Source organism: Geotrypetes seraphini, chromosome 2, assembly GCF_902459505.1.
Source record: "Geotrypetes seraphini chromosome 2, aGeoSer1.1, whole genome shotgun sequence".
Lineage (NCBI taxonomy): Eukaryota > Metazoa > Chordata > Amphibia > Gymnophiona > Dermophiidae > Geotrypetes > Geotrypetes seraphini.
Genome location: NC_047085.1, coordinates 199,805,770 through 199,830,016, shown reverse-complemented (window position 1 = coordinate 199,830,016; position 24,247 = coordinate 199,805,770). Strand labels below are relative to the sequence as shown.

At 40.6% G+C, this 24,247-nt stretch overlaps 1 protein-coding gene across 6 annotated transcripts in view; it reads left to right on the top strand.

Annotated features, from left to right (window-relative positions):
• SYCP2L (synaptonemal complex protein 2 like) overlaps window positions 1-24,247 on the top strand; it is a 230,729-nt gene that overhangs the window by 49,955 nt on the left and 156,527 nt on the right. For all 6 annotated transcript variants that reach the window (XM_033930428.1, XM_033930427.1, XM_033930431.1 and 3 more), the window contains 5 exons: window positions 3,400-3,452; window positions 14,915-14,960; window positions 20,941-21,033; window positions 21,129-21,189; window positions 21,598-21,743. In XM_033930428.1, coding sequence (XP_033786319.1) covers window positions 3,400-3,452; window positions 14,915-14,960; window positions 20,941-21,033; window positions 21,129-21,189; window positions 21,598-21,743 — 399 coding nt within the window. The remainder of the gene's footprint in view (window positions 1-3,399; window positions 3,453-14,914; window positions 14,961-20,940; window positions 21,034-21,128; window positions 21,190-21,597; window positions 21,744-24,247) is intronic.

The following is a 24,247-nucleotide window of genomic DNA, read 5'->3' as shown; positions in this document are numbered from 1 at the left end:
ATACAATGTTTTCATTCATGCTTTATTTATGCTTTTGAATTTGTACGATTATATATGTGAGGTCTTGTCCACGTGGTTTTTTTATGTGCATATAGAATGTCGTTTTTGGTCATACTTATGTTCTATATCAAGGTTGCCCAAGTCCGGTCCTCGAGATCTACTGGCAGGCCAGGTTTTCAGGATATTCACAATTAATATGCTTGAGAGAGATTTGCATACCAAGAAGGCAGTGCAGGCAAATCTTTCTCATGCATATTCATTGTGGATATCCTGAAAACCTGGCCTGCCAGTAGATCTTGAGGACCGGACTTGGGCAGCCCTGTTCTATATTAATGAAATGGACTAATCATGTCTTAATCATGTTTTAATCTTTTATTAATGTTCATGCAATGGTTTTTGATGAAATGGATTTATCATGTCTGATTTATGCATTAATATTTATGCAATACTTTTATTCATGTTTTACTTATGCTTCTAATTTTGTAGACTTATAGACATATTCATGTTTTATATTGATGAGATGGATTAATCATCCTTTTTTTATATTGATGAAATGGACTAATCATGTCTTAATCATGCATTAATGTTCATGCAGTATTTTTATTGATGTAATGAACATAAGAACTCAAATGTAGTCTTCTAAAACAATATTTTTGAGATTAACTGGGATCTCAAGTGCTCACAGCCATAGTATTGAAGTATTTTTCAAAATCAATGGCCGATACCGTGAGCTATCATTGAACCCTTATGTAATCTCTATTTACTCTTCTACTTATATTCTATGCATTTTATTATTTATTTTCACTTTTTGCTTTTATAATTTTTTTCTTTTATAAAATGTATAAGTTATTTGCTTTACTATCCCATATAGTGTAAAATCACTTATCTTATTTTCTTTCTTAGTATTTCTCCTGATGTTTGTTCACTTCAATATTTCATTCTCAATTCCTTCACTTGGATATTGTATTTCACTTTCTTTCCTTTATTCTCTTTACTCTACGGAAGATCTCCGTTTCACACCCAAATTTTAATACGGGGCTTCGTCAGGAAAGCGATAACATTCACTCGCTTCTAATCATGACATGAAGATACTTCAGGCTGGAGTCTCAAATCAATTCTAGGAGACTTCTTCTTAGTCTGCATAACCAGCTGCTATTGATTCTCCGAATATGTCAAAAGCTACAGACAGATTGAACTGAAGTAAGATAGCATGTTTCTTATAAGATTGTAACTGCTGGATCTTAGAAAGGAGAGAGACCAAAAGGATTTCTGTACTGAAATTTGGGTGGAACCCATGCTGGAAAGGTAAAAAGATGGAAAACTTCTCCAGGTAACTTGAAAGTTGGCTGGCAATAATTGATTCCATGAGTTTAGTTAGAAGAGGTATATTTGTAATCGGTCTATAGTGGCAGTTGGGTCAAGGTCTGGTTTTTTTCAAGAGAGAGGAGTAAGGCTAATTATACCCATATCATGTGAGAAATACCCTGTTTCTAAAGCATGATTTAGTAATGTAGTCAACCAATTGATTGCTTGAGGTGGAATATTAACAAAAAGATGAGGGAAAAGGATCAAGAGTGCATTTACATCTCATAAATTTTGTGCGTAATTTTGAGACTTGGGACTCAGATGAGCATTGCTCATCACATCGGCTGCGTGATCTTGGTGGCTCCAGACTGGCCCAGGCACCTGTGGTACGCAGATCTGGTTTGTCTTCCCATGGCAGATCCTCTTCCGCTGCCCCTCTCACCTGACCTTCTGATGCAGGGTCCCATTCTAATGTTCGATCTGGGTCCCTTTTGTCTTACGGCTTGGCTCTTGAAAGGGAACACTTAAATAAAAAAGATTAATAAGATAAGTTGATCGCCACCCTCTTGGGTTCCTGTAGACTTTTCACCTCTCGGGCTTATGTGCAAGTTTGTCATCTTTTTGAGGAGTGGTGTTCCACGCATGTCGTGGTTCCCCTTCACACTTCTTTGCCTCACATCTTGGAGTTCTTGCAGGATGATCTTGACAGGGGCATTGCCTGGTCCTTCCTCCGGGTTCAGCTTGCGGCTTTGTCTATGTTTTGCGGTTTGTTGCATGGTTGGTGTTTAGCCTCTTCTCTGGATGTAGTTCAGTTTTTGAAGGTGGCAAAATTGCTCCATCCTCCTCCTTTTGAGCCTCTTGGCTCCTTTCGCATTGAAGGATCTTACTTTTAAGGTGGTCTTCCTGGTGGCCATTACTTCTGCGAGACGTGTTTCCGAACTGCAGGTCTTTTCATGTAGGCCTCCCTTCCTAGAGTTCTCTAGGGAGTGGGGCATGCTTTGGCCAGTTCCCTCTTTGCTGCCGAAGGTAGTTTCACTTTTTCATGTCAATCAGTCCGTGGTCCTTCCAGTCTTAGTTAGTCGGGAGGGCTCTTTGGAAGTTGGATATCAGTAGGGTCCTTTGCTCTTGTTCAGGAGTTCCGGAAATTGGATAGTCTTTTTGTCCTCTTAGCGGGTCCTCGTAAGGGGGACGATGCTTCTAAGGCTACCCGAAGCTATCACTTCAGTGTACCTTCTTCAAAAGAAGCCTGTTCTGAATTTCTCAGAGCTCATTCCACTTGGGGTCAGGCAGCTTTTTGGGCTGAGTCTTCTCTTGTACCTCCGGTGGATATCTGTACAGCTGTGGTTTGGTGGTCTCTCCATTCTTTTGTGCGACACTACAATGTGGGTGTTCAGGTGCATTGGGAAGTGGTGTTCGGTGAACGTGTTCTTGTGTCGGCCCTTCAGGGGTCCCACTCATGATGGGTACTGCTTTGGTATGTCCCATCAGTTTCTGTGCTGGCCTGGAGGGACAATAAAGAAGGAGAAATTAGGTTATTACCTGCTAAATTTTCTTTCCTTTAGTCCCTCCAGACTGGCACAGACGTTTTTTTTTTAATTTGGAGTTTTTTGTGAAAAATACTGGATTTTTTTTTCTGCAATGTATCTTTGGGTTGTTAGGGGAGATTAATTTGTCTGGCGTAGCTGGCGAGCTGTGGGGACGTTTTTTGAAGGTTCTCATTCTAATCAATATCCAACAGTATTTCTCTGTTAGTTGCTATTCTCCTTCTGGGAGTGATGTTGCTGTTATAGTTCACAGTTCTTAGTTTCTTCTGCTTGGCTATTCGTCAGTGGGCTGTTTGCACTTGGGACTGCACAGCCCACTTATACTACAGCTAAAAGTTTGTCTCAGTCTCCACCTGCTGATCATGATGAGCTATTACCCATCAGATTCTGTGCTGGTTTGGAGGGACTAAAACAGAGAAAATTAGCAGGTAAGAACTTAATTTCTCCTTTACAAAGAAGAAAAAACTTGATAGAATGAACTGTGAATGCTACTGTTTTTCATAGAATGTACTTTTTGTTTAAATCTTTAATTGTAATTTTGTCTTTTAAGGACTGCAGGAAATTTCTGAATGACTTAAACTCACGACTTGGTGATAAAAGAAGGTAGGGTTTTGACCAGCCTTTAAATTTAATCTGTAAGGGAAGCCAACATCTGTTTTTATACTGGTTTAATCATGGTCTAACCCAGCGGTCTCAAACTTAAACCCTTTGCAGGGCCACATTTTGGATTTGTAGGTACTTAGAGGGCTGCAGAAAAAAAATAGTTAATGTCTCCACCTCACAATTGCTTATGGACACAGGAAAGCGCTTGCATGAGGTTACAGCAGTGAGGCAGCAACGCTCCAGAACATAAGGTAACCATTGGAGACAGTGCAGCTTGTGCGTGTGTCTGGAGGAGGTGAGAGCTGAAGGCAATTGCGGATGCTTTAACTGGATACTTTAACACACAAGTTTTCCATAAAGAATCATTCTTTATAATACTGAGGGCCTCAAATTAGTACCTGGTGGGCCGTAAGTTCGAGACCACTGTTCTTAACCTGTCCTGCATCTGTATAAGGATATCTATTAATTGAAAGCTAACATGTCATGTGCTTGACCCTGAGAACGTTTCCCTGGCTGTTCCAAATTCATTGTTTAAATCCTGAGAAAAGTCTTTAGCCCTCACAATCAATTTGTACTTCAGATAGTACAGTGGTCTCAAACTCGCGGCCCAGGGGCAACATGCGGCCCGCCAGGTACTATTTTGAGGCCCTCAGTATGTTTATCATAATCACAAAAGTAAAATAAAACAGTTTCTTGATCATATGTCTCTTTAGCTATAAATTACAATATTATTATTAAGACTTATAGAGAGTTTTACCTCATGCAAAATTGTCATTTCTTTAATGTCATTATTTTTTTTTTTTTTAGGCCCTTCGAGTACCTACAAATCCAAAATGTGGCCCTGCAAAGGGTTTGAGTTTGAGACCACTGAGATAGTATGATAACTCTAAGGAGCTTGAGATTGACAAGCCTATGCAATGAAACTCTCTCAAAACTTATGACATTAAGGGCTCCTTTTACGAAGGTGTGCTAGCGTTTTTAGCACGCGCTAGCCGAAAAGCTACTACCTGCTCAAGAGGCGGTAGCGGCTAGCGCACGCGGCATTTTAGCACTCTCTATTCCACGCGTTAAGGCCCTAATGCGCCTTTGTAAAAGGATCCCTCAAAATCTGCTCTACTGTTGCTTCATGATCGCTTTCATTTGGATCACTTGTTGCACCTGCCTGGAACAAACTGAGACGTCTGAGTCTTTTCAGGGTTCGGGGATATTTTTTATTTATTTATTTCATTTATAAATATTTATACCAACTGCCTAAAGCTAATTCATTTGAAGTGGTTCACAAATCAATTAAAAAAACAAACTAAAATTAGAAAATGTAAAATAACCCCTTACCCTCACACCCACCCCCATCCCATCCCAACTTATTACACGACAGCTTGTAAGCTCACCTCAAAGTCAGGAGACCACCCCCTCCTCCATGCACCTTTCTTTCCCCAGAATTAATTTGCTAAAATATAACTTTAAAAAAAAAATCTTTATTGATTTTTAATCTAAAAACAGTGCCAAACAAATAAAAACAGTAGATTGCACTATTATCTGTACAGGTAACATATATATCATTCCAGATTTTCAGATTTCCTATATTTAATAATTAATAAATATCTAAAATCTCAGCTTTATTAATACATTTTCTTTAAAATATTTTTCTTTTTCTTTCGTACATTCATAAAGTGTTCCATCAATATAGTCATTCGTGCGTGAATAACAAACTACCGTGGTTATTCAGAGGACTTCATACTCTTCTTTATCGTATTGTCATTCTTCTATCAGTGGGCTAAAACGCTCATTTATAGTCTCTCCTTAAATTGAATTTTGTTTATAACCACTGAGTGAAAGTGAACTAGTGCAAAAAGTGCTGTAGTGCTGTAATTTTAAACTCCTTCGGGTTACATTTACCCCCCAACTCGAGTTTCGAGAATATCTTCGTCAGGAGGGGTACTGTTAGTCGGCTCTTTCTCTTGGGGAGATTTTAGATATTTATTGATTATTTCATCCAGCTATTTTGGTAATATCTCCCACATTTTGAGATATAGTTACTACATTTAATAATAACATAATATATGTACATTTTGACTTTAAGCATTTGAAAAAATTCATTTTTAATATAATTAAGTCTTATCTGCAAGTATTCAAATTTCATAATAGAGATCACTCCACATACCTATAAACATATATTTTAGTTACTAAGGCCTATGATTTTTATAACATCCATTAATTAGCTCATATTAATCCAAATGACTCTACTAAAACCTTAATATATGCTATCTAAAAACAGACAATCCAAACTACAAAGTTAATTCTTAAAATTTAATTTATCAGGACACATTAATTCTCTAATTCATTCATACTTTCATTCACCCATTCATTCTTTCTTACTAAACCTTCAAAAATTCCCCCCCCCCTGCAATTCAAAGTTAACTATTTCATGTATATTTATATATCTAATTTTTAACTGTATCCCAATAACTTTTCACCATATATCATTTGGTCTTTTGCTCTATACTCAGTTCAATAAGACTGATTAAAGGAACTATAACTCTTTCCCTTTCATTAAATAAATACCTTTGTTATCCAATTAAACAATTGTATAATTCAGGTTAAATATGGAACATTTCTCCTAAGAACATAGAATTAAGACTCCGGCATTGTAATAATTTTTATATATATTCTGTTACCCAATATTGTTATGTTTTATTTCATGTTTTTTTAATCTTCCGTAATCTTTATTTAGCCATTGCTCTTCATTGTCCTTTCATTTCTTTCTTTCTGGTGATTCACACTGAATAATACGTCTGATATAAATGGACCATCCAGAATGTGTAAGGACAACAGTATATAATACTTAAAAAATTAATACTCTTGATACGAGTATATCATCTAATATGTTCTGAGTTTTTTCTTTTAAATAGTAATGTTGTTAAAACTTTTCATTCTGGCACCAAAAAACAATGGAACACGTTTTCAGGGTAAAAGATTTTCTTAGCCAATATATGTGATCTCAAGCCCTGAGTGTTGCTGTGTAACTCTAGGTACAGACTGATGTAAGATCTTATTGCCAGATAAACAGAAGCCTTATTTAGACTCTTGATTTGATATGACTGATATGACATATGAACAGTGAAAGGAATCTTTGTAGTGGATCTCGGAGGAATATAGTGAGTTGTTGTTTTATGTATAGCACTAATTTCTGAGGTCTTGACACACTTAATATCTGTTTTACAAAGCCGCGCAGCAATAGCCCTGAAGCCCTTTAAATCTCTATGGACTTCAGGGACGTTACCGCGCTGCAGCCACTAGCACAGCTTTGTAAAACAGGCCTTTACTCTCTAATTTGTTCAAACTGAGGGGAAGTGGAAAAGAACATAAGGATTTGTAGGCCAGTGATACCCAAATCCATCCTGTGGGACTCTTGTCAATTAGATTTTCAGGATAGGTGTGACAAATATTCATTGAGGATATCCTAAAAACCTTATTGACTGGAGGTCACCTAAGACAGGCTGTGGCCTCTTAAGTTTTATGGTCTGTTCCTCTAGTGATTCTCATAATCAGTATAAGGGGAAATTTTCCTGCACACCCTTTGCAGGGAAAAATGAAAATCAGTTTTTCTCATGTCTCTCTAATTTTAAATTCTATCTCCAGTGCAATAGGTGAGACATTCTAGACATGTGAGTTGTGTCCCTATAGCCGCGTGCCATCTACAGAAGGAATCCAGTTTGGATCTTTCTCTGTGCCTCCTGTATACTTCACTGGGCTCCTTAGCTCCCTTTACAGTTTCTGTCTTCCGCATGTGTGCCTGCAGGAGTGTGTTTCTCTGCTCTCCCATTTTAGTTATTAGAGCTTTTAGTGGTTTTCTTCAGGTTTCTTGTGCTCAGAGCATTTCCTCGGCTCTTTCTGCATGGAGAACACACAGACTTCGGTCTATAGCTGACAGGCCAATCCCACTGGGAACCTGTTAGCCAGCCTGCTTAGATTTCTTTGAAGCTCAGGATTGTCCCTGAAGTGGTCTCATCTACGGTTAAGCAGAGGTCAAGCGCAGGCTGTTAGGCACCCGTCGGAGGCTCGGCAGTGTCTCGTAGGGTGCCGGCTTGATCTTCTCACCTCTGTCCATCCCAGTGTGTGTCCGTTGGTCTGCAGGAGTGGAGGTATGGTCAGGCATGAGGTCTGAATGGCAGTCCAAAGGTCTGAGTCAAAGGCGTTCACACCATGAGGTAGTGACACTCTGATTACAGTTACTGTGAGAAAGCTGAAGCAGACTGCAGCACTTACCCAGCACAGGTCACAGTGAGTACAGCCTGTGAGGTGAATCGGGGGATTTTGAAGGTTTCTGCATGTTCCCCCACCTGAAAATTCTAAAATCGCCAGTTTTTTTTAAACTTTGGTAAGAGTGGAAAATATTGTGATTTTAGTGTAAATTTCTTAATGGCAGCTATCTTGGATTTTTAGCAATCTTATTTCAAAAGCTCCCTCTTCTCCAGAACTAATTTTTGCCTCAAAACTTGTTGGTATGGAGTCCTTGGGCTCACCTTGATTGTGCAAGTTGGGTGCATCTGGAGTGTTAAGCGCCATGTGTTGTGTGGCGCAGTCTGGAATGGCAGCAGCACAAAGCTTAGCCTCATTCCTAATTTAGCAGGTGACTAAACACTCTGCTAGGTGCAACTCTAACCACCCCAGCCGGTGGGATGGCCTATTTTGTTTTTTGGGCTCAGCACGGCTGACTCAGATACTCTGAAGGTTTTGATCACTCTGCTTTTTTGTGGTTCAAGACGATCTCGCCCATATACAACTGACAAGTCGCAGAGATTTCCCAGAGCTCCTGGCAGCAGTACTCTAGCTATAGGGAAACCCAGCCATCTGCCTCCAGTTCAACGCGCAGTGGCTCAATGGCGCCAGGCTGAGGAGTGCCCCTTTGCTGATGGAGGCAGACTTTGTTTTCTGCTGGCCTAGGCTCACATTTTGTCTGACTGGTTGGTTTTGGACATTATTCAGTCGGACTACGAGTTGGAATTGCCTGGCCTATGATGGATTGGTTTGTAGACTCTCCCGCAGGTTGACTGGCCAAAGCGCTCAAGGTGCGAGCCACTGTACCACACCTGCTGGATGTTTAGATGCTAGGGCCAGGGTTGCTTGCCCTTTCAAGCTCAGACAGGTGCTCTATATGTTTCATTGTGCCAAAGAAAGGCTTAGACGATTGGAGGCCTGTTCTGGATTTCTGGGCCGTACTTGTGGCTCTCATGCTTCCACACTTTTCTGCATGCAGATGATGCGATCTGTCATGACTTCAGTGGCTGACAGGGAGTTCCTCGCATTCTGCTATTACCAGTCTTCTGTACATATTTGCCGGTTTAATGTTGGGGAGGGGGGGGTAATATGTGCAAACCAATTCCTTCCCGGTTCTCGGCTCTGCCTTATTTTGGACTGGCTCAGCTCCCTGTGCCTTTGCCAAAGTGATGGTGGTTGACAGCTTTTTTACAACACTGGGTCTGCTTGTACACCCTTATATGGATGACTGCCTCTTCAGGACTCCCACATTAGCCGAGGAGTAACATATAGTGGATTCGGTGCTCCATGTTCTGGAGGTCTTTGGTCAGATTGTGAGCTCTAGAACGAACAGTCTGACGCCCACGCAGTCTCTGAAATATCTGGCTGTTCTATTCGACACGGCAGCAGGCCGCATCTACCTTTCAGAGGCAAGCAGACAGGATATGTTATTCCGGTTTCTTCCTTCTAGAAACCACCATCTCCATTGGTGTAGGACTGTCTTCAGGTCCTCTGATCCATAGCAGCCACGTTGTATGTGGTTCCTTGGGCACACTCACATGCATCTTTTTCAGCATGCCTTACTCTCTCGCTGGGCTCCACACAGGGATGCTTCTGAACTGTAGAGACTCGGACCAGTGTGGCTTCTCTTGCATTTGCTCAGCGAGGGCATTCCACTGCGGATTGTCTCCTGTTTCATGGAACTGCTGGATGTCAGCTTTTGAGGCTGTGGAGCACACTTCAACTTTTGGCCCGTTCAGGGATATTGGATGCCCTCTAAGGGAAAATGGTTGCTCCACCAGTTGGGGCTGAGAGCCATTTGGCTGACTGTAGTTCGCTTGCAGTAGACTCTGGGGAGACAAGCGGTCAGAGTCTTCTCTGACAATTCAGCGGCAGTCACCAAGAGCTCTCTGGCTCAGGAGATCTGCCTTCTTTTTCTATAGGTGTAATGTCACCTCCAGGTGCTCGCTGAAGCGCATATGGCGGGAGTCGTCAATGTTTGGGTCGACTTCCTCAACAGATAGACCTTGAATCAGGGTGAGTGGGTGTTGGCCCTAGAAGCGTTACGATCCCTTGTGTGATGCTGAGGTCAGCCATGCTTTGTTCTCATGGCTCTGGCACAGATCAAGACTATAGATTGATTCTTCAACCAAAGGACCAAGCTCTGAAGTGTGGTTCTTGATGCTCTGGTGCAGCCATGGCTTCGGGGGTTCCTCTTGTATGTCTTTCTTCCCTGGTCCTTGATAGGACGAGGCATTCGGCAGATCATGGACCATCTGGGCCGTGTCATTCTGGTGGCTCCAGACCAGCGGCCTCAAACTCAAACCCTTTACAGGGTCATATTTTGGATTTGTAGGTACTTGGAGGGCCGCAAAAAAAATAGTTAATGTCTTATTAAAGAAATGACAACTTTGCATGAGGTAAGTACTTACAAATATAAAATTTGGATTATCTGAAATCTGAAATTATCAGAAGCAATTAAGGAAAGATTTATAAACTATAGTTTATAAATCTTTCCTTAATTGCTTCTGCTAATCTTGGCTATACACAGCTGAAAGCAATGCATCATGCATAAAGTGAAAAGCTATCAAAGTATCAACTGCAAGAGACAAGATTACACACGTACAAGCTGCACTGCTTCCAATGGTTACCTTATATTCTGGAACATTGCCCGCCTCACTGCTGTAACCTTACGCAAGCGCTTTCCTGCGTCTGTATGCGATTGTGAGGTGGAGTGGAGAGGACAATTGCGAACAGACGCAAGAAAGTGCTTGCGTGAGGTTACAGCAGTGAGTGTGACTGCCAGACACTTAAGGCACAAGTTTTCCATAAAGAATCATTCTTCATAATACCGAGGGCCTCAAAATAGTACCTGGCGGGCCACATTAACCTATATTACTTATAATTTTAATGCACCCTATTGTCTATTTTCTGTAAACCGCTTAGAATCCTAATCGGAGTTTAGCGGTATATTATTTCATTTATAAATATTTATACCAACTGCCTAAAGCTAATTCATTTGAAGTGGTTCACAAATCAATTAAAAAAACAAACTAAAATTAGAAAATGTAAAATAACCCCTTACCCTCACACCCACCCCCATCCCATCCCAACTTATTACACGACAGCTTGTAAGCTCACCTCAAAGTCAGGAGACCACCCCCTCCTCCATGCACCTTTCTTTCCCCAGAATTAATTTGCTAAAATATAACTTTAAAAAAAAAATCTTTATTGATTTTTAATCTAAAAACAGTGCCAAACAAATAAAAACAGTAGATTGCACTATTATCTGTACAGGTAACATATATATCATTCCAGATTTTCAGATTTCCTACATTTAATAATTAATAAATATCTAAAATCTCAGCTTTATTAATACATTTTCTTTAAAATATTTTTCTTTTTCTTTCGTACATTCATAAAGTGTTCCATCAATATAGTCATTCGTGCGTGAATAACAAACTACCGTGGTTATTCAGAGGACTTCATACTCTTCTTTATCGTATTGTCATTCTTCTATCAGTGGGCTAAAACGCTCATTTATAGTCTCTCCTTAAATTGAATTTTGTTTATAACCACTGAGTGAAAGTGAACTAGTGCAAAAAGTGCTGTAGTGCTGTAATTTTAAACTCCTTCGGGTTACATTTACCCCCCAACTCGAGTTTCGAGAATATCTTCGTCAGGAGGGGTACTGTTAGTCGGCTCTTTCTCTTGGGGAGATTTTAGATATTTATTGATTATTTCATCCAGCTATTTTGGTAATATCTCCCACATTTTGAGATATACCGGTAGTTACTACATTTAATAATAACATAATATACATACATTTTGACTTTAAGCATTTGAAAAAATTCATTTTGAATATAATTAATATATATAAGATATATAATATATATATAATATATATTATATATATAATATATATATTATAATATAATATATATATAATATATATACCTAATATATATAAGGTATATAAGAAATAAATTACATTACATTACATATGGCTCCCTGGCTGCGAGTTTGAGACCACTGCTCCAGACTGACCTCGCAGGCCGTGTTAAGCAGCTTTGCTGTATCTTTGCAAGGGTCATGGCCTTTGGTTCAGCGCTCATCCAGACCTACTTTCACAGGGTCTGTCCGGATGGAGGATCCGGATCACTTTGTTCTTCCGGCAGGATTCTTGAGAGCACAGCCTTGGAACCGAGGGCTTTTCTGATGTGGTCATTGACACTTACAGCAGTCGACTGCTTAGATTTATCTGCTTACGCTATGACGTGGATGTGCTCAGGAACAGGCGAAGCCCTATTCATCTCTGATTTCGGTGGTGCTTGCCTTTCTCCAGGCTTGGTCTTGCCAAAGCCTCACTATGGCAGCCCTTTGGGTCAAGTAGCAGGGCTCTCTTGTTTTATATCCTGAAGCCATCATTCATCTTTGTAGTCTCACCCTGACATTTACCAGATTTCTGACTGGGGCTCTTCACATCAGACCGCCGATTAAACTGCCCTTCCTTTGTGGGACTTCAACCTGGTGCTGTCTTGTCTCGCCAAAGCTCCCTTGGAGCCCTTTTGAGTTGCTTCCCTCTTGGACTTGATGTTGAAGACTGTCTGTCTTTCTGGGCGGACATGTCTCTTGTCTTTCTGGGCGGACATGTCTCCATCCTCCACGCTTTTTCTTGCTGGGGACCATTCCCCTGACTTTCGGAGACTGGGATTTCCTAGTGAAAATGGTTCACTCCTTACTGCCGCAAGTGGTTTTGGCTTTCCCTGTTACTCAGGAAGTCCATTTGCCTCTCTTTTTTTATTTTTTATTTTTTTTTTCAGTCTGTGGGTTCAAAGGCACAGGATTGTGTTTTGAGGAACCTGGATGTACGCAGAGTGCTTCTTTGCTATCTGGTGGTCATAAAGGAGTTTCATCTTTCTGTCCAGTGGGGTTCTCCGGCTTCTAAGGCCACTATTTCTAGATGGCTTCAAAAGCCCATTTCGTCAGCCTTCATTCTTTCTGAGACAAAATCTCCCGTTTCTGTCAAGGTGCATTCTGCCATGCCTGTGGCTCCTTTGTGGGCCGAAGCTAGAGCCATCTCCCCTGAGGAGATTTGCAGGGTAGCCATTCTCCACAATTTGCCAAGTTTTACAGAGTGGATGTGGTGGTAAGACAGGACTCTGTCCTTGGTCTTGATGGCCAGTGTAGTAAGCCTGCCCTAGCTTTTTGGGGACTGCTTTTGTACGTCCCACATGTCTAGAATGTCTCACCTATTATATTGGAAAAGGAGATTATGTACTTACCCTGGTAAGCTCTTTTCCAGTAGATATGGGAGACATTCTAGACTCCTGCCCTATCCTTTCTTTCATCTGCTTACTGTCTCAGTATGTTAATGCTTCTCCAAGTTTTTTCTTGGATGCCTGTCAGCCCTTGGGGGCTGGGAAGAATTTCATATATATGTTCCTCTTTTATAGGGGAGTAGTTTCTGTATTCCTTTGAGGATTCTGCTGGCTGTGTGCAGCTGATGTTCTTTGAGCAAAACATTGTTTCTGAACTTGTTTGTGCTGAGTGTCTACTTCAAGTTGATTTAGTGACTCTTGGTGCTTGGGTACTAATTGTAGAGGGAGCTAAGAAGCCCAGTGAAGTACACAGGAGGCACAGAGAAAGATTCAAAACTGGATTCCTTCTGCAGAGGGCACGCGGCCATAGGGACACAACCTATATGTCAGGCTAGACATTCTAGACATATGGGTTGTGTGTGACCTCCCCCCCTAGGATTTTTCAGAAAAAGATTATGTATTTACCCTGGTAAGCTCTTTTCCAATAGATAGGCAAGACATTCTAATCTATCGGAAAAGAGCTTACCAGGGTAAGTACATAATCTCTTTTTCAGAAAAATCCTAGGAGGTCACTGAATGAAAACTAGGAATGAACTTTTATTGTAGCACATCCTGTAAAGGAGAGCTTGGCAAATGGTTTAGTCCTTTCCTACCAGCTCTCCAACCAAATCTTCTCCGAGAGTAACATTTTCTTGGTTAGGGGTTCATTGGATCCTTAAACCTTCATAGGCTACAATAATATCAGTTTCTTAAATCATCCATTTTATATGAAGTGAAATTTAGTGGCTTAGTAAGTTTTTGGAGGTCTGTGGGTTTTTGTACTAACTTAGGCCATCGCTAAGCAAAACTGGATGATTCATTGCCTGGGATGATTCATCGTGACCATTTAAGAGCCACCAGTTTAGTGCAGCCCTTTCAACATGGGACAAGTTCAGTGCAGCCTTCCATAGAATATAAAAAAAACTTATTATTAGTTACAATTCACACGCTGGACATGCTGGATCGCCCATACAACACATACTGGATCATCTGATTTGGGGTGTGGGGAGCATTGCCACCCCCCCAACACACACACATTTGCCTCATGCTGGATTGAAATGGAGTGCTGAAGGGGAAGTGTAGGGGGCATTGCCCTCCCCACCACATGCGTCGCAATCCTCCCCCTGGATCAGGGCAGGATTATGAGCTCTGGTGTGGTGGTGCAGAACGCCATAGAGCAGATGGGGGCCATGGAACAGGAGCTAAGCTGGAAGAACTTGAAGACCTGATCATGGAGAAATAAATTGAAATGTCTTTTTTTTTTTAATATCCTGTGAAGGGCCACACTGAATTCTGTCCCACAATAAAAGGGCCGCGCTGAACTCTGTCCCATGGTGAATCGTCCTAGACCTTTACTGAGGGTCATTTGAATGAACTGTGCTCCAATTCATTTCTCATTGTTCATACATGTAGATATTGTTCAAAGTAACAAAAGTATTTAGGTATTTAGGAGCTGATATGAAAATGATTTTGTCTGGGTATCATTAAGCCAGGCAATTATTTTGTGTTCAAATTTGCAGCCTTTAGGATTCTTAAATTTGAGAGGGTAGAGAGGATGTTGGAGACATGACTGTGCATTGGCTTGATAATTTTAGCTGGATAGTGTTGAATATCTGGAGTAGCAGGCTCTATAAATTATGCAGTTAACTCTTGGATAGCTTGACTTAAGGTATGTTTATTCAGTGGTCCAACTTAACCAGGTAAGTCCACTGAATATCCAGTTAAAGCTAATCAGATAATGGGCTGCTGAATATCGAAACCATAGTGTGTTTCTTGGTCTTCAGTCCTTTGTGCTTTTGTGGTCACTAATATCTGCCTGTGTTTTCTTTTGTTTTTGTTTTTCAGTGTTTATACCTTTCCATGTATTACTGCTTTTACTAATATGGATGAGGTAAGAGAGATGGATTTAGCATATTTAAGAATTGTGCAACCAGGTTCTATGATTCCTTCCCTCTCCCTATATATCTATATCTATAAATTTCTGTGGCACAGTTTCACCATTTTTTTTTTCAGACTCCAGAACAGTAGGGATGGATGCAGGAAGCAGGAGGGAATGGGAGTGAGTCTGCAGCAGATAGCTATCACTTTACTCCTAATTCAGTCCCAGATTCTCAATCCTTTAACGCCATCACTAAAATGTTTTCTGACGGTTTAGCCTGCACGCATTTTGCGGCAGATTATCAAAACGGATTATCTGTCTTCAGCGAGGTTTTTAGCAGTCTCCGATAATGACATGCAAATGGCTCTTCAACATTGAAATGAGCCCTCCGGTGGATTATTAAAAATTGCCAAGCTATTTTCTAAAGGTGGTGTCTGCTTTTAGCTACAAAAATAAGTGACTGGTCCAGGGGTGCCTGTACAGTGACTGCACTGTTTTAAACCCTGGCATGGCAGTGTCAGAGACTGCTAAAAAGCAGTGTTGTGATTCAGCGGTCAGGGGGAGAGATGCTTATTCTCCCTCCTTGCATCACAATACCCCTCCCCATCAGCAGCGGCGACACCCCCCCTCCCCTTGTAGCGGGAGAGATGCCCAATATCTCATATAAACATGATGGCAGATAAAGGCCAAATGGCCCATCTAGTCTGCCCATCCGCAGTAATCATTCTCTCTTTCTCTCTCAGAGAGATCCCACGTGTCTATCCCAGGCCCTTTTAAATTCAGATACAGTCTCTGTCTCCACCACCTCTTCTGGGAAACTGTTTCATGCATCTACCACCCTTTCTGTAAAAAAAGTTTTTCCTTAGATTACTCTGGAGCCTATCATCTCTTAACTTCATCCTATGCCCTCTCATTGCAGAGTTTCCTTTCAAATGAAAGAGACTCGACTCATGTGCATTTACATTATGTAGGTATTTAAATGTGTCTATCATATCTCCCTTCTTCCGCCTTTCCTCCAAAGTATACAGATTGAGATCTTTAAGTCTGTCTCCATGTGCCTTATGATGAAGACCACATACCATTTTAGTAGCCTTCCTCTTGACTGACTCCATCCTTTTATATCTTTTTGAAGGTGCAGTCTCCAGAATTGTACACAATATTCTAAATGAGGTCTCACCAAAGTCTTATACAGGGGCATCAATACCTCCTTTTTCCTACTAGCCATACCTCTCCCTATGCAGCCTAGCATTCTTTTAGCTTTTGCCGTCACCTTTTCAACCTGTTTGGCCACCTTAAGATCATCACATACAATCACATCCAAGTCCTGCTCTTCTGTCGTGCGCATGACGGGATAGTGCGCCTAAGGAAACCTGATGGTAACTATGTAGAATCAGACTCCGATAAAGTCGAACTACTCAATGAATACTTCTGCTCAGTCTTTACCTGTGAGGAGCTGGGATCCTTGAGGCACACCATTGTTAACATCCCTTTCCTCAGAGTGATCTCCATTGATCACTACCCTCTGTCGCCTTCCACTCAACTCCCCCTGCAGCGGCGGTGACCCCACCCTTCCAGCGGGAGAGAGGCCGTTTCTCTCCCACCGCAAACCCCCCTACCCCTGCATTGGGAGAGATGCCCACTCTCTCACGTTGCCATACAACACCCCCCTCCCCCTACCTTCATGTAGATGTGTGACCTGAGGTACACGGATTCCCTCCACCCAGTTGGCCTGTGTCTTCCAAAATGTGTCTTCCCCTCCCTGGTGCATCTTGGGATTCACAAGGGAAGAGCCTGAGGCTCTGATTGGCCCAATTTGTGGGAGGGGCCTTATACAACCTGGGCCAATCAGAGCCTCTGACCGCTCCCCAGATACACTGGGAAGGGGCCTAAGGCTCTGATTGGCCTGGAGGCTTAAGGCCCCTCTTATGGGACATCCAGGCCAATCAGAGCTTTAGGCCCCTTCCCAGTGCATCTGGGTAGGGACCTGAAGTTTTGATTGGCCTAAGTTGTATAAGTTGTTTAAGGCCCATGAGAGGGGCCTTAAACAACGTGGGTCAATCAGAGCCTCAAGCTCCTCCCTGGTGCAGCCTAGGATGTACCAGGGAGGGGAAGGTCCATTTTGGGAGATGCAAACCAGCTGGATGAAGGGAATCTGCATCCCTCAAGTCACAGATCTACATGGAAGTAAAAGGGGGGCGTCGGAGACCGGGGGGGGAGGGGGTTGTTATATGGCAGTGGGAGAAAGTGGGCATCTCTCCCGCTTCGGGGCTGCAGCCGGGCAGTGGTTTCTTAGCAGTGGGAAAGAATTGACATCTCTCTCACTGCAAAGGAGTGGGGAGATGGTTTGTTGGTTGGCAGCAGGAGAGAATTGGAATCTCTTCCACTGCTGTGGGGGGAGGGTTGTTGGCAGCAGGAGAGACTAGGAGCATCTCTCATGCTGTCTTTTTTTTTTTCTTTTTGCATTTTTTTCTGCGCATGTGTACCCATCACTATCATCAACGATGAGCACATGCAAATTTAGCGAATCTTCGCGGCTGTCTGTTGACCTCATTTGCATATGCAATTTTTTGAGAATGCCTCACTTTTTTTGATTCGCTATCAAAATGGCTGCATTAGCAGGCCATTGCTTTTTAACGCGGTTTTTTAAGAATCCAGGCCTCAGTCCCCCTTTTTCTGTTGCTGCCACCCCGGCCCACCTGCCTCCTCCCCGGCACCACAGTTCAATTTCTTTTTACCTACAAATTAAGTCATACTGTATATATTTTAGGTTTATAGTTGGTTATATCTTACTATGGTACTGGATTTTGTACTGCTTAATTGCAATGTCGAGATGGGCAAAAAGAGTAAAATTAGTATCCTTATGTTTACCTGCAGTGAGATTTTTTAAGTCAATTGTAATACTGTGAACTTTGCTATTTCCTCCATTTGTGAGAGGAAATGCCAATCTTAAAACAAATAGGTCTTTTTTTCTTCTCAATCTTAACCTCTCAAACAAGATAAAAGCAGTACAGAAATGATCGAATCCCAAATGTGTAAAATGAAAAGATAGCATTTATAGTCTGCATTAAGAGTGAGGGGAGGTGTAAAAGGATAAAATAAATAAATTATATATCATTTTTTTTTCTAAAATGTTACCTGGTTGACTAAGAAAATCTTACTCTTGAAACTGAACTTACCTACCCACCTACCTTTAGAACTGTAAAATCCCTTTGATTCCTGAGCTTCTTATTTCAGGAAGAATTTGAAGTGTGAAGGATCCTGGAAAGTATACAATGAACCCTGATGTTGAAGGAAATGCTTGCAGGGGAATCTGAGTTACCCTTGTACTTACTGCTTTACATTTAACTGTAGGAACCCTTCTTCCTCATCTGAATGGCACGAGTAATATTTGGTCGAACCATTGCATGTTGACCACAGAAAAAAATTATTTTTCAATTTTTTCCACCAACTTACCTTGTTTGGTAGCAAAAGAGGCCAGTAAGGTGGCCCCTATTATTGATATCCTGTGAGTCCTCTAGGAATTCTTAAGTCCAGGTTACCCTCCAACTGCCCCCTCCTCCTCTCCCCCCCCAAAAATAATTAGGCCTATGATACAAATTCAAAGCAATTTTGTCAGAACCAATGTTTTCAGAGCTAAATGTCTAACCTTCAGGTCTGTTCAATCTCTATTATCCCCCACTTTGCTTCGCTCACAGTTTCACACCTTGGTGATCTCCTGTCTTGACTCCTGCAACTCGTTATATGCTGGACTTTCACTCACTTTGTTGAAAAGACTGCAACTTGTACAATCTTGTAAAGTACTTCATTCTGTAAATCAATCATCTACCCTCCCTTCTAAAATTAGAACATTGGCTTCCACTTTCCGCTCAAATAACCTTTGAATTATTGACTTTGGTTTGCAAATCTTGTTGTTTAGGTGCCCTATCTCAGTAAACTTATTCCTTATAACCCCTTTAAGAAACTCCATTCCTCTGACAATTATCTTCTTGCTCTTCCACTGTTATCTGAAATCTGCCTGTCATCCTCCCGGTTATCAGTATTTCGCTATATAGGACCAAAACGTTTGGAATGGCAACAACCCGTAAACTTGTTTTGTCAGAGCTTTGGTGTTCATCTCATACCCTAGCGTAACAGACTGAAAACTAGTCCTACCCTGTCTTTATTATTGCTGTTTTGTTATTTGTCTGACGAGTATAACTTGTAATATGATTGTGGTATGTTTTGTATTATGATATTGTTGTAATACATTTGTTTTTGAGCTGTTTTTATGGAAACCGCTGCAAAGCCTTTTCATGGCCATGTGGTGCTGTATTAAAATGCTAATATAAGATAGATAAAATATTTTTAGGCAACAATTAATGCGTTTGAGGGAATTTTAAGAAACCTGATTCCTAGCCCTACTTGTCCAAGTTCTCCAGACTAAAATGGCTACATAAACTACCTTTAATTTTGAAGATTTCAGCAGCTTGGCATGCTTGGACTGAGTGTTCATCATCAGAGTCCTTATGCAGCATATCCAACGCTTGGTCTACACCAGGGGTCTCAAAGTCCCTCCTTGAGGGCCGCAATCCAGTCGGGTTTTCAGGATTTCCCCAATGAATATGCATGAGATCTATGTGCATGCACTGCTTTCAATGCATATTCATTGGGGAAATCCTGAAAACCCGACTGGATTGCGGCCCTCAAGGAGGGACTTTGAGATCCCTGGTCTACACCATGAAACTTAGGTACAGTCTCTCCTATAAAACTACATAACTAGTGGGAGGGTTGTTTGTTTGTTTGTATATTGTAAAATGAGCTGGCAGCCTGCTATGACATGGTTGTGTTTTACCACTTGGTTTGGCATACTGTGATTGTGCCTGCTCTGTTAGTATAGTATAGACCAGGGATCTCAAAATCCCTCCTTGAGGGCCACAATCCAGTCAGGTTTTCAGGATTTCCCCAGTGAATATGCATTGAAAGCAGTGATGCACATAGATCTTATGCATATTCATTGGGGAAATCCTGAAAACCCAACTGGATTGCGGCCCTAAGGAGGGACTTTGAGACCCCTAGTATAGACTGTTGCTTTGAATGACATGGTTCCTTTTGTGCTGTGGCTGTACAGGTTGCCCCAATAAAGATGATACTAAAACCCCCCCCCCAAAACTGCATAACTGTGAAGCAGTACTTTCATAATACTTTATTTTCTTTACCATCTTCCATATATCTTTGAGAAATATCAGCACCAGAATTATCCTGTACATTAGGATCTGGGCTGCTTGCTTGCAATTTTTATATATATTTTTTTCTTCAGTTTTTTTTTTTTTTTTTTAAGAAACATTCTAAAAATATTAAGGATGCTTGTAGAGTACAGTTTTTCTCCAGCTTTCCTGTAAATGCTTGCTTAAGTATCAAGGAGCCAGTTATGTTTTGTGGGAGCATGTCCACTTGGAAATCTTTCTTCAAAATGTGTCCTTTTTTACAGAAAAGGGTGGAAATGCATGGAATAGTCTTCTGGTAGAGACAAAAGACTGCCTGAATTCAAGAAAGCATGGAGCAGGCATGTAGAATCTCCTAGGGAGAGAAGGAGATAGTAGATGCTGTGGGTGGGCAGACTAAATGGGCCATTTAGCCTTTATCTGCCCTCATTTTTCTCTTTGTTTCTTGCTTCAGCTATGAGCTGGTATATAGGTCTTGTACATCAGTAACAAATAATATTTTCCTCTAAGTATTCCCTTTTATTTTCAGTGTCATGGTCTTGGTTGTTTTGCTTCATTTTCCTCATTTGTTCTTTTCTCCTTCGTGGCCTAAGGAAACCTGTTGCATTGGGTTGATTTTGTGTATAGTTCTTCTTTTGTCACCCTTTCTGGAATGTTATAGATGCAGTTGTATATCCATGTTTTGCATGTGATGTATTAAAATTGAACAAAACATAAGAGGTCGAAGATTTTAGTATAACAGAAAAAAATTTGTTCTCAAAAGAAGTAAAACAATGTATGTTTGATTTTAGGTGGCAAAACCTGCTGATGACAAGTTGGAGAAATTCTGGATTGATTTTAATGTTGGAAGCCATAGTGTGACTTTTTACATAAATAATACAGAGGTAAAAATACAAAAACATCTTAACTTTTTCCATTAAACTTTAAAATATGCAAAAAAAGTAATTTTTGTCTTTTTGTATCAAACCTTTTTTTTTAGGGTCCTTTGTGGGATTCAATCAGATTGGGAAAGGAGTTGATCAGTAATTACAATATACAAGGTAAGAATGTAGTAAAAGCATGTTGGAGACTGTTTTTTCCCATTCTTCTGTGTATTTAATGAAAGGTGCCATTAACTTTCTCAACTTGTCTTGAAGTGTACCAACCTCACTTTACATATTGGTAGGTCATTTAAACTACGTTTTGTACTACTCTTATAAGGCACTAGATTTCCAACCCAATATCCATGCTGCTTCTGTTTTTGTTTTGTTTTTTTCCAGTAGTTAAGAAAATGGTATGGAATATGTAAATATGCTAAGCAATTTTTACAGGTTTCCAGGGACGTGATCACTGCTTCTGTAGTAGGCCACCTAGTGGCTGACATAAGTATTGTTACCAGTTCAAAGGAAATTTGAGTTAACAAGGATCCAAGTACTGTACTTTCCTCTTCTCTTTTTTTTTTTATATAGAGTCCGACAATTGCAAGATTTTCAGTATTTATCTGGAAAAACTTCTCTCTGTCAACAATAAAGAGATAACAAAAATCAAAATACATTTTGATGCACAACTTGATATTCTACCCATCATTAAACGGGTTTTAGGAGAAGAAAAAATGGCAAGTGTTCTTCCTTTTATTTTGTATCCTTTTATTTTGTATTTTGTATTTTATTTTAGACCCATTGCCTCTTGTACATATAAACATTTGTTGGTTTAAATGGTTGAGCAGTAGGTTTTGATGTATGACACCAGTTTTGTGCTGGGATTTCTCACAGGGCAAAATGAACAAAAAAAAATCCTCTAACTGTAGAAAGAACCACTTACAGTTGGAGTTTTTGGATTTTGTTCTGCACATGGTAGGCCTCTAAATCTAGAGAACATGCACTTTGATATTGCCCCTTAACAAAATCTCTTTCAAGTCTCAATAGAAGAAAAGGGTTAGAATATAAGAATTGCCTTACTGGGTCAGACCAATAGCCCGTCCTCATGGTGACCAATCTAGGTCACTAGTACCTGGCTTTCCCAGTGTCTTTCTCAATAACAGACTATGGATTTTTCCTCCAGGAAATTGTCCAAACATTTCTTTAAAAACAGCTCCATTAACCACTCTTACCACAACCTCTAGCAATGCGTTCCGGAGCTTCCTATTCTCTGAATGAAAAAAATATTTTTTCCTGTTTGTTTTAAAAGAATTTCCCTGTAACTTCGAGCATCCCCTAGTCTTTGTAATACTGGCCGGAGTAAAAAATTGATCCACTTGTACCTGTTTTACACCACTCAGGATTTTGTAGGGTTAATGGAATTTTCACTGTTGATCAAGAGGGGTTTTGTTTTGTTTTTTTTTTTAATGTGAAATGACTAGGAGTTTTACACCATGGGAGGATATAGGGAATAGAAAAGTGGAGAAAAAAATGAATGCCTGTCTGGTACCATGAGCTCTTAGTCAATTTGGTCAATTGATTTCTGGTTTAATGAAGTAGAAAAATGTATTCTATAGGACCTCAACAGAAAGTTTTAGGGCAACCCTAGTTGTGTATGTTATATGGGCACTATAAATTTGCTGATCTGAGAGTTTTATAAGCAGCTTTCTGCATTCTGAGCAAAAATGCAGCCACTTCAGTAAACTGATTTTTCTAAAGCTGTTTATTTCAATATGCAGCCTTTGCTTATACATTTAAATGTGGTAGTAAAGAATATGCTAATAGCTAAGGGGTAGAAAATTAGGCTGACTGGAAAATAAGCCAGTGCTTGTCAGCCCTCACCTGGAGGTACATTTAGTCACGTTTTCAAGATAAACACAGATAAAGATGGATTTGCTTACAGTGGTGACCTACTGTATCAATCTCGTACATATTCACAGTGGTAATACTGAAAACTTGACTGGATTGATGTGCCTCCAGGAGAGTGGTTGAAAACGCACAGGCTTAAAACAGTGCATGTCAGCTGTGTGCAGTGTGAAAGCCCTTGTTGTACCTTGGTGACAACAGCTAGTGGTTTGGTTAGGCATGGACTTTGAGACGTTTGCCTCATTTGTTTTGCACAGTGTCCCCAGGGAACAACCATGCGCTTTGTTTCTGCCCAGGCAGCATGCAGAGACCAGGAAGGAGAGAGGGTGAGCCTAGATCAGATGCAGAAAAAAAGTGTTACTCTTCTCTTCTGTCATAGGAGAGGGGAGGTATGTAATTAGGTAGACATTGTATATCAAAGAGCAGCTCTGCTCCAGCCCCTTTCTATCTTAAACACAGAAACATAAAAATTGCCATACTGGGACAGACCAAAGGTCCATCAAGTCCAGCATCCTGTTTCCAACAGTGGTCATCCCAGATTCCAAATATCTAGCTAGATCTCAAGTAGTAAAACAGATGTTATGTTGCTTATCCTATGAATAAGCAGTAGATTTCCCCAACACAATCTCAATAATCGCTTAGGGAAAATCCAAGATTACATTACATTGATGTCTTCATGTAATTTAGTATCTGCATTTTTCCTGGAGTTAACTGGATGCTCTAACCCCCTGCATTAGCAATTGCCGTGCGGCAATGGCCCCGAAGCCCTTTAAATCTCTATGGGCTTCGGGGCCCTCACCGTAGTGCAGCCGCTAGCGTGGCTTTGTAAAACAAGCCCTGAGTGTTTCTCAACTTCAAGCCAAGTACCTCTTAAGCCTAACAAATATCAACCGAAGACCATCCTCCACCTGATTAGCGCACACCCCAGACATCACCCCCATAATAATACTAATTGTAATGCAATTTCTTCCATTCATTTTTCATATACACACAATATAATCTTAACAATACATAATTAAAATTAAACTACACAAAGCACTTATATTCTGTTTTTTTTCAGAGATTAAGGCAGATATTAAAATATGCACTGTCAGCTCAGTAACTGCTAAGACAAATAGACAAATATAATGCAAAATATGGACAGCAGATATAAATTCTCAAAACTGACATTTCAATCACTAAATTGAAAATAAAATAATTTTCCCTACCTTTGTTGTCCAACTGCTGATGAATGAGCATCATTTTTATGGAAAAACTGTACACTGTTCACAAAGGACTCCTTTTACAAAGCCACTATCACAGCTTTGCAAAAGAGGCTGAAAGAGTATGCATTAAA